This window comes from Solenopsis invicta, chromosome 15 (genome assembly GCF_016802725.1).
Source record: "Solenopsis invicta isolate M01_SB chromosome 15, UNIL_Sinv_3.0, whole genome shotgun sequence".
NCBI lineage: Eukaryota > Metazoa > Arthropoda > Insecta > Hymenoptera > Formicidae > Solenopsis > Solenopsis invicta.
The window spans coordinates 6,167,436-6,178,834 of record NC_052678.1 but is presented as its reverse complement, the minus strand read 5'-3'; the positions used below and the strand labels follow the sequence as shown (position 1 = coordinate 6,178,834).

Sequence of the window (11,399 nt, the reverse complement as noted above, 5' to 3'; positions counted from 1 at the left end):
TCGAGGAGTGTTGAAAATTTCGACGAGCATTGACGTAACAAGGACGTATGTACGCAGTGTTTGAGTATACACATTCCTTAACGTCTAGAAAACATTCTTTGCAAGAGTATTATATCTTGTAGTACATCTCGTGCATATCTTCATCTTTTAAGACGTACTTTAGAAGCCATCAGTATTCTTCAAAATTTACATACCTTCCCAACTTTCATAAGTTAAATTTTTTTTAATCTTAAATTATTCTTTATCTAGTCTAGAAAATAAGAAAAAATTGAAAAATTGCCAAAAATATAATTGTTTACATGGATTTTCTTTGCTTTTCAAACGCGTTTCATGGAAATCGTGTTTTTTCAAAAGTCTTAGAGTGACAACTTTAATGATTTTCGATTTTTTTGATAAAACAAATTTTCACTTGTGTAAAATGCAATTCTCTTGTCAGGCCATTTTTTAAAATTGTTATAAATATTTAGAGATCGAAAATTTGTCTATAAAATCAAACTTTCTTTTAATGCTATAATCTTCCGATTTTTACAAAATTTCAAAATTTGGCTTGTCATGTCTTAATGTTTACATATTAATAATCAATAAAACATGTCTTTTTGCAGATATCAAATTTATTATGCTTTCCAAAAAAATTCCCAAATTCAGTAATTTTTTAGCATCGAGAAGATATGTATCTCCTTAAGATATTTTTTAGAGTCCTTCAATATATTTTTATTAAGAAATATATAAGACCAACATTTTTCCTTTTCTGAATTTTCAATAAATTACGTGAACAAAACAAAATTATCGAAATCTTTTAAAATAAAAAAAATTATTTATTTTAAATAATAGTTTCAAAAGTAATATAAATGTTTTTAAACAATTTAAATTAGCAATTGCAATGACAATTTCAACATTCACTTAAATAAGATCAAATATCACAAATTAAAACGTAAAACAAAATATAAAATGCTTTAATCATGAATAACATTAGAGAAACCATGCGTAGCAGAGATCATTTTTAGTAACAGTTCTTTAAAATTTGTGTGATATATTCTGAATATTTCGTTTAAACCGCAGTTTCATTTAATGACAAAAAGATTACATTGGGACAAGATGTACGGCGTCCAATCTTCGAGGTTTGATAACGGGTTTTCGCGATTTGAAGGCATCGTGACGCAGCACGCGGCTCTAAAAGCTATAAATCACGAATAACTGAAATCGATTTTCCCCTCGTCTAACAAATAATCACATTTTCACACGTAACAAACATCGCGTAGATTGCCATCGTAGCAATCTACCATGTCAATACATCGGGATATTTTCTCCACATTTTCGCGGATATATCTCAGACGGAGAATCCTGGCGGAGAAATCGCGAGTAACGGGAGAAGCAAACTATAAGCTGATTATAATAAACCGTTTTTCATTTATTAGCAAGCACATCGTAGGCGCACTTTGCAGGAATAACGAGCAGAATATGTCAATCTTTCGAGCATTAGGAGAAATAAATGTTTTTGCGTCAAAGACATTTTCTTTCAACGAAAAAGAATATCAGATTTATAAGTTTCGACCATTATTGAATTACACGCAAGAGGTCTGGAGATTTCTAATATCGTTGGAAATCTTGGAGATTGAAAGGACAGATCGAATAAAGTGAACGAAGAATTCGAAATATGTCTACTAAAATGAATGAAAATGAATATTACTTTTAAATTCTCAGCGATCTTACGAACCTTTAAGAACCAAGTCTCCGATGTCAATGATAAAAACTGTTTTTCTTTTGCGCTTACGTCAGTGGCGCTACTTTGTTTTTGCACATATGCGTGTCAGTGACGCAGTTCAAGAATAATGAGTCTTCGTACCGAATTTGAATTCGTACTTAAAAAAATATACTTAAAAAAATATTTAAAATTATTTGTATTTATTATTTGCAATTATTATTCAATGATTTAGATAATTTAAAAAATCCATATTTAAAAACACAATAAAATTTTTATAAAATAGGATTCCATAACAATGTATTGATATATAAATATGAATATTTTATCGAAAACTGCGACAGCTCGTCTCCTTCCTCGAAACCTAATTAAATATCTCTTTCGCGTGGTTTCTTTTTAGAACTTTAAGATTAAGCTTAGTCACTTTGATGAATCATATCGTTATTGCTAAGTGCTCATAAACTATGTTACGAGTTATGATTTCATCGGTTTTACGTCCATTTGGAGTTATTTGGGGAACAAATAATATCGTCTACTTGCGTTTCTAAAGCACGATTTGCCGCGAGCATCCCGCGGTGTTGTTACGCTTTATTATTTATGGCAACTAACAAGTCAGTGAAATTTTCCTTTTACCCAACTGCCAAAGTCAACCTCGCGCAATGCGTTCGCCCGCTAGTCAAGTGCTCGATAAGAATGCACCGCTTACATGACGCGTTTTACCACATTGTCACATATTGTGGGATTACGACACAGTCACATATATATACACACGAGGCATCGGCATCCACGTGACACCCTCGTATCGACTCAGCTGAACGAACGAACGGATATAATCATTTTAGGACGCGACAAAAGCAAAGCAATTTGCAAACACGTGCTCGCTGTAAAAAACAACTCTCGCGACTCGCAAACGGTAACTTTAACAGGCAATGAAAAGTAGCAGCAACACTTTTCACGGATGTTTGCGCCGGTTCTAATTAGCGGAGCAATTTGCAAACGCTATATCAAAAACCGCGTGCGCTCGTAAACACAAATTGCTAATTATTATTGAAAATTACCTTGACCATACTTACTTCCCACGTCCTTCGTGTCTTCGTTGTTATTACATAGTTTTAATTTCACGCTTGTCGAGTGACATTGTGTAACGACGTTATTATAAATAGTTGCGCGACATAAATATTGTTATTCTCGGTATTACAGAATTGTTAAGCAAACAAAACAACAATAAAATTTGAAAATTTAGAATTGGTTTACGGTAATTCTATCTCAGATAAATATTTTGATTCCCTGACTGAATTTCCCTGATTTCCCAGTTTTCCCTGATCGCTGAACAACCCTGTATTGATTTTGTAAGTAATTTTTATGCAGTATAAATCTCGAAACGTGCGACGATTCGCGTAACTCTAAATGTTGCGACATATTATGCCAGCGAATTTTCTGCGCGACGAGTTTACATCGCACGATATTCTCTATCGATCTGAAACGATTCGTGAAACCTATGAAAACAGATGTGACTGCAGCCTCCGCGATTCAATTATAGTGACTGTAATATCGCGACAATGCAACGTAATAAAGAGCATTATTATGCCGTTGTTGCATTCAATGGAAAATTCTAATTAAAATCATAATTAAATCGTCATTATACGTGGGGAAGAGAACGTTAATATGTTCTCCACGGAAATGTCCAGTCATCCCTGTGCAATTAGCGATGGAAAACAACGCTTATCGCGAGGCGTAAACCTCGAGGAGTGCTAGACGATAATGAAATCGTGTTCTCCAATTAACTTGAAATGGACTCTAAAATATTATTTTAAGCCCGAGGCCTAGTTAGGAAGATCCTAACGAGTGATGTAGAAAGTTGGAAAGTTGCGACGAATGAAGAAATCAGCGGAAACGTCCGGAGATACGTCAATAACGTTTCCACCGTCACGGGAAGATTGAACGATATATACTCTGTTTTCAACGGTACGTCAAAACATGTCCCAGAGGTAGAATAGACCGCGACGAAAGACGGCATCGCCGCGCCGTGTCGCGGACTAGTGTCCATTTCTGCTGCCAATGTTGAATGACTTCAATCTCAGTTTAACTCGATCTTTCTCTTTCTTCTAATTCCACACTAACACTCTAACTTTAAATTTTCAACAATTACAGAGGATTTATTAATAAGTGATTTTTTTTTAAATTATATCGTTTAATTTCAAATTCATACGCAAACGCAGACGTTCTGGCTTAAATTTTTGGAATCCATGAAGGATTTTGATCATGTGGGAATATGAAGAAGATACTGAAGGTAGAAAACAATTTTTGCACACCTGTTACAGCACCGACTCCTAATTGCCCATTAAATTCTCTGTAATTGTTTAAATTTTTCCTTGTACATTGTTAATTTTATGAATTGTATCTAAATTGTAACTTACTCTTTAAAATTAGAAAAAGATGAAGAATAAGATTAAAAATCGAGGTTAAAGTTAATTTATACTGGTGAAAACAAACATTATTTAACTCTAAACATTCTAAAGAGCAGATTAAAATTTAAAATTAGAGCTATTTTTAAATAATTTTTAAATAAAGGATAAGTTAAATCGAGATTAACGATAATTTATGTAATACATTCTGTAGTAAGCACACAATATTTCTAGAATATTATACGAATAGTATTAAAAATTAAAATAATATTACTATGATAATATGAATATTCCAAAAATATTATTTAATACTTTTTAATATCATGTAAACATTCTAATATTATATGGCCTTAATGTAATATTCTTGATGGATTATTTTAATATCCATAGAACACTATAAAAATACTTATAGTTTTGAAATTTGGAGGAATAAACTCATTTCTTGAAATATAAAATTAATAACAAGTGGCACGTTTAAACTCTATCTTTTGCTTGATACATTTTAAATATTCTATTTATACAAACTTCATTTCACTTTAATAAAGAAAAAACATATTTACCTTAATATGTAAACAAAAACATTCTTTAATATTATATAAACTAGAATATTAATTTAACATTCCGAGAATATACCTAAATTATTACTTAATATTAAATATCGTGCGCTTGCAGGATAGTTAACGAATTATATTTTTACGAAGCTAATTTACATAGTGTAATAAATCAATTTACATTAGGTAGAAATGGACACGTGAGAAGGAGTGAATTTTCTACAACTGGATTTCATTTACGCTTGAAAGAAAACGATTACACAACCGCGAATGGAGAAGACGTTGATCAAAAATAAAAATTGAAAGTTATATGACAGTTAAACCGTGTAACTTCCAAAGTGCCCGATATTACGATAGAGTTGGAGGGCAAACGGGTACTTACGGTACATCGGGTTTTAGCGGACGTCGTCGTCGTCGCTCGAGGAGACTGTCCGACGAGTCCCCGATGACTGGTGAGCCTCGATATTCCGGGATGTGGAAGGGCCGGGGAAGAGTCTCGGCGACGACTGACAGCTCTCTCGCGCGGCGTCGTCTCGCGTCGCGCACGCACGCACGCACGCACAGACGCAAGTAAGCAAGCAAGCACTCGTGACGTCCGGACGTTTTTAGACGACCTTGAACCACGTGAGGAAGAATTCGGGGCCCGCTGGTCGCGGCCCTATCGGACGCTCCTTCCCTCGCAGACCCGGGTTCTCGCCTTCGGTCGGACGAGTCGAAACGTTTCCTCTCACTCGCGCACGCTGTCACACGACGTGTTTACCATCTCTCGGCAGCGAGGGGGCGAGCGAGAGAGAAAAAGAGAGAGACAGTCCGCGCCCGACGCCGTCGTTGTGTGCATCGGCGCGTCTCGCGAACGGACGATCAGGTAGACAGACCGGAAGCGCGCCGTCGCAGGATTTTCGGACGGGGGGTCGCTGACACTCGACGCGGTCGCGCGTCCCGGGTAAACAGACGGAGGCGGAGGAGGAGAAGACGAGACGTAGCGGAGGAAGATGGTGGGGTATGAGCACAACACTGTGTACGAAATATGCAGTCGCTCGTTTTTAAATCGCCGCCGGTGCGACGCGAGGGGGAAGTGAAAAAAACCGCGACGCGCCGAAACGGAGCGCGCGCGCGCGCGCTTACCACCGTCGCGATCCGTTCTCTCGCACGGCGCGCGAGATCTCGGAATCGCGACCCAGCGACGACGCAGCTACCCGACGCAACGCAGCTACTCGCGACGGACACCCGCACTGACCCGCACACTCACTGACAACGCCACTGACGGCAGCCATTACGGGAATGAGTCGTCGCGGCGGATGCGCGAACGCCCCCACTCGGCGAGAGCCCGAGTCAAGTCGTTCCCCCTCCCTGTCGTCTGTCCATCCCCCCTTCCCGTCACTCGAATTCCGCGGTCGATCGATGAATCGACCGCGATGGGAAGCGCGCCATTTTCAAATTGTATTTCGAATATCTTCGAGGAAGGATGCGTGAAAATGTTTGGTACTACATCGAAATATGTATTACAGAAGAAAAACAGGAGAGTCTATTTGGTAAAATTGGATTTTAATCGACTTTAAACGCCTGTACATTTCGTCTTTCATGCGAATATTGCTTGACCAGCGTCATACATTTTAATGTGTTAATTGTATTTATTTTTCTCGTATGAAAATAATATCAAACTTTACTTCTCGCGGGTAAGCGCGGACCGATGAACTCCATCGATCATTGTTCGTTCGCTCCGAGAAATTATACGATGTGAGAATCGAGGTAGGAGAAACTGTATCACTCTCTCGCAAATTCGAGGGACGCACGTGAAATTAATTTACGGAAATTTCTATTCCAACCCGCTGGAGCCTCGTCTCTATCGCGCCGAACGAGCGCCACTTGTAAAACGAAATGAAAGTGTGAGAATGCGCATCCTCGTATGCGTATGCCTTTCACCGTCTGTCTTCCGAACTGTGATTATTAACTTAAATTGCAATTATCAAATAATATACACTGTTGAAAAATTGTGTTGAATTTATATTGCATTATATTGTATAGTACATGCCAAACGGTTTATTCAAATTTTTAGGTTAATTTAACATAACATGAATATATTAGAAAGTAACGCAAATATTATGTATAAAATTAATACAAAAAGTGTAACACTGATATAATTTGAAAGCAAATTATAAAAATATTTCTTCAGTAACATTGACTTAATAATATGTTGATCCATACTTTATTTATTTATTTTAGAAAGTTAACGTTTCAAAACTACGCTATTTTTGTTATTCGTTCATTTACCTATAAATTATATTATTTTGACATTATAAAATTTTTAATTTAATTTAAAATATTTAAGTAATATTACATTATAATACTTTAGAATCTGTAATATTTTATTAATTATTGTAATGTAATTGATAGAAAAAATAAATTTAAAAAATTATAGTTAAAGATTTTATCATAAGCTGTTCTGTCAGAAATTAAATAAATCATCCCAAGTGATTTTATCTGAACTATGATTAAGTTAATCAATAATTAATCTATCAAGAATTATTTCTTTTTAACTTATTAAGTAAAACATTAATAATTATGTCCAATTAATTTAATTAGCAATCAACTGTTAAGTATTATTTGCGATATAATTAAAATGGACAGAACTATTAATTTTTTTTGTGTTTAATATAAAAAAAATTAATTCTAATAGTATAATTAAAAATAACAATAGAAACAATTCTGTTGAATTAATCAGTGCTTAAGTTAATAATTATGGTTTAATCGAAATTATGCCGAAAAAATAATCGCTTCTCGATCAATAATATTTTGATTTAGATGTCCTAAACAGCACGACACGAAAACTGGAAATATCATACACTCAGTCGTGAAATTTTGTTGTAAATTCATATTTTTTTTCTATTTTATTTGAATATAAAAATTTCAAAGTTTTAGTAATTTATTCTAGTAATTTATTGCGATGGTATATACACGATTCAACGGTATACCTGTTGGCGTACTTATTTCAGTGCGCAGAATCTTTCGACGACGTTCATTCGGTTCATTTGGGTTCATTCCATTCTATTCGATCGACTGCACGTGGTGATTATTTCGAACGTATTATTGTCGCGAAAATATTGTGATTATCTTAGTGAATTGTATTATCAACAAGCATGAAGATCCGCAGTAAGTGTGTTAAATATATATTACCGAGAATTCAAAGTCTTGTATACTTTATGAAAAACTGAGACATGTTATATATTTAGGTTATGTACGTTGAAAGCATTTAATTCAATTATTACTGTCTCCGTTTACACAGTTAATGGCAATTAATAAAATTGTATTATAAACATTATTGGAAAATGTATATATCATTATCGTTATTTATTATGCTAATATGTATCTAAAATAATTTTTTTTTAATACCATTGCAAATAGAAAAGCAAAGCAAGCGTATGCCAGCGGCGAAGAGATATAAGATTGAGAAAAAGGTTCGCGAGCACAATCGAAAAATGAGGAAAGAGGCCAAGAAACATTCTAAAAGTCAGTTCTGCACTAATTTGTCATATGTGTCTGTATACAACATTCAATTTAATTTTACTTCATATAATTCTACTTCTGTTCAGAAAAATCTAAAATGATGGAAGTGCCGAATCAGTGTCCTTTTAAAGAGGATATATTGAAAGAAGTGGAGGCAATGAGGAAACAACAGGAGGAGGAAAAACAGAAGCGGAAGGAGGAAGCACGCGAAAGAAAACGCGAGCAACTCGCGAAGGATGGTCTCCAGGGTTTGGTTAATCGGGCTGAGAATAAACAATTGGCACATAAGCCCATGGAAGTAGATTCTCAAGATCAAATGAAAAATGCTGTTACTAAGGAAGAAAATTCACTTAAAGCGTATTACAAAGAATTCAAAAAGGTTCTGGATGCAGCTGATGTCATTCTTGAAGTTGTAGATGCTCGTGATCCATTGGGAACACGATGCAAAGAAGTAAGTTTTGCAAAACTTTTGTTAGAAATGTAAATATGTATTAATTTATTAATATCTGGATATAGGTAGAAGAAGCAGTGCGATCAGCACAGGGAAACAAGAGACTAGTGTTGGTTCTAAACAAGGCGGATTTGATTCCTAGAGAGAATTTAGATCAATGGTTAAAATTTCTGAGGACTAGTTTACCCGCTGTGGCATTTAAGTCATCCACACAAAACCAAGCAAATCGATTAGGTAGAAGAAAATTAGGAAAGAAAACGGAATCCATGATACAAAGTAATACCTGCTTTGGAGCAGAATTGCTCCTGTCGCTACTTGGAAATTATTGCAGAAACAGTGACAATGTAAAAACAAGTATCACGGTGGGTGTGATTGGTTTGCCAAATGTAGGAAAGTCTAGCGTTATTAATTCTTTGAAACGCAATAAAGCATGCAATGTGGGAAATATACCAGGTATTTAATTATTTGTTATTACTTTTAGGTTAAGGCTAATTATGCTTTTTAAGCAATGTCATTTGTGTTTTAGTGAATGTATTTTCAAATTTATTAATCCTTTCTAAATTTTTTTAGAATTGTTTTATAATTGTAACTAATGAAATATTTATATAGTAATTAAATTGTATTATTACTCAGGTAGCAAGCTGATGTTATTCATGTTACTTTAACGTCTTTGACAACATTTTTACATCACAGTGTTAACAATGTCAGCTTGCATCTTGAGTATAATATATATGTATACATTTATTGATTTAACTTATAATTTTTTTTCTAATTTCAGGAATAACGAAAACGATGCAAATTGTTCAGTTAGATTCTAAAATAAAATTGTTGGATTCTCCTGGTATAGTATTTGCTAATTCGGATGAAAATTCTGATGATACATCTGTGGCTCTAAAAAATGCAGTAAGAATTCAAGCGTTGAAAGATCCCTACACGCCAGCGACTGCGATTCTAAAAAGAGTTTCGCGACAACAGATAATGGAATTATATGACATGCAAGATTTTTCAACGCCAGATGAATTTTTCGCAATGAAAGCTGCACGAATGGGAAAGTATAGAAAAGGTGGAATACCTAATGCGGCTGCTGCCGCGCGCAGCATTGTTGAGGATTGGAATTCCGGAAAAATCAGGTTTGCTTTACATTATGCCAGATATTTGTACAGCGATGAATTCTACTTCATTAATTGAAAATATTTTCTGTTAGATATTACACAGTACCGCCTGAACAATCGGTAACTCACGTATCCGCCGAAATAGTTAGTCAGATGGCTAAAGAATTCGATATCGAAAATTTTGTTGCAGAAGAAAAAATGATGCTCGATAATTTAGAGACAGATGTTGCAAGTAATCCTATAGATCCTGTGTTGATCAATAGTACAGGGCCTGTTACGGCGGCAATGAAGATCGAAATACAAAAGGAAGCGGTAAAGTGCAAATATGTTGGAAATTGATTGGAAATTGTGTGTGAAATGAAAAATATTTTGTGTAATATTTGATCGATATGTTGTGCAGGAATATAAAGTACAGAAGAAATTAAAAAAGAAATTGAAAAAGAAGGGTGTGTCTACTGAAAGACAAAAGAAACCAGATCCACTTTTCGAGATTGAAGGTAATAAAAAATTGAATAAACTCAAGAAACTTCAATTCAAGAAGGAAAAGAAAAACCGAGTGAGAAGAGGTATGATAAAAAATTAAACAGAAAATTAAATATTTCATATAATATTTAATGGTTTTAAAATGCCTTTTTTAATTTCCAGAAAAAGCCGCTGCTAAACTAGCAGGACAGCTTCAAGAATTTAAATTGACTTCCGATGATTATGACTTCAATACAGATTTTACAAATGCGTAGGTTATTATTAATATTTTGTAGTGATCGTGGCGTAGAATCATGCATTTGCTTTTCATGCTGAAGATTCGGGTTCAAATTTCACTGATTAGAAACATCTAATTTTATTTGATCGCTATCTCTCGGAAGACAATGGCAAACCACTGAGAGTATTTTGCCATGAGAATCCCTTTAAATTAGACTATTTGGAACTAGCGTTTAAACTGTAGGTTTCGTGTATGTGTAAATTATAAAAAACGTACACCACAGAAATACGTTGAGAGGTTACCATTGAAAAGAGATTATTCATGAACGTATATACGTTCATGACATACAACAAAAATATTAGTAATGATCTCTTATCAGTCCTTAGCTCTTGTCAGAATGGTGGTTCCTCAACGTATTTTTGTGGTGTCAATAATAAAGAAAATTTTGGTATATAAAGTGTTTTTGCTATTTCCCCATGTATTATACTACCTTATACAAAACTATAACGTGAATTATTTTATTATTATGTATATATAAGTGAAGAAACGAGGAATTCTGTCATTTAATATTTATAAATGTATAAATAATTTTGTTATACATACGTACACACTACGCGTACACATACATATGCACACAAAACGAAATAAAGTAATGAATAGATTTTCTTATTGTCACTTTAGTATTGGATACAGTAACAGTAGCTGATATTTATCAGCAATTTAAATATTTTATTGAAATAAACTATATTATATGCTATATTATATTTTGTTAAATATTGTTTGTAATTACTATCAATAATTATTAATATATATGATAGCAATTAAAATTATTATTGATACAAACTCAACACAACTATTTTAATCATTTGTAGAAACGAGCATTATCTGCACATTATTTCTGTGCATTTATCAGCTGACCTAAATATGTGACGATAAATGAGACATGTAAAAATTTATAAAGTAACTATAAGTACAGG

The 11,399-nt window shown here is 34.2% G+C and overlaps 2 protein-coding genes across 2 annotated transcripts in view; one reads left to right on the top strand and one right to left on the bottom strand.

Annotated features, from left to right (window-relative positions):
• LOC105207162 overlaps positions 1-6,691 on the bottom strand; it is a 36,732-nt gene extending 30,041 nt beyond the window's left edge. The window contains exon 1 of the mRNA XM_011176600.3: positions 5,038-6,691. The gene's annotated coding sequence lies outside the window, so the exon portion shown is untranslated. The remainder of the gene's footprint in view (positions 1-5,037) is intronic.
• Positions 6,692-7,648: 957 nt separating this feature from the next.
• Positions 7,649-10,879, top strand: LOC105207178 (guanine nucleotide-binding protein-like 3 homolog). Its single transcript, XM_011176616.3, has 8 exons — positions 7,649-7,805; positions 8,058-8,162; positions 8,246-8,610; positions 8,676-9,063; positions 9,389-9,740; positions 9,815-10,034; positions 10,123-10,288; positions 10,368-10,879. Exons 1-8 carry the CDS (start codon positions 7,793-7,795, stop codon positions 10,457-10,459), a joined length of 1,701 nt encoding a protein of 566 aa, XP_011174918.1. The 5' UTR covers positions 7,649-7,792; the 3' UTR covers positions 10,460-10,879.
• The last annotated feature ends 520 nt before the right edge of the window (positions 10,880-11,399 follow it).

Bases quoted from the DNA above. Each gene is read 5' to 3' on its own strand.
- LOC105207178 (XM_011176616.3), top strand. The intron at 8,611-8,675 runs GTAAGTTTTGCA...ATCTGGATATAG, and splicing joins TGGGAACACGATGCAAAGAA to GTAGAAGAAGCAGTGCGATC. The intron at 9,741-9,814 runs GTTTGCTTTACA...ATTTTCTGTTAG, and splicing joins TGGAATTCCGGAAAAATCAG to ATATTACACAGTACCGCCTG.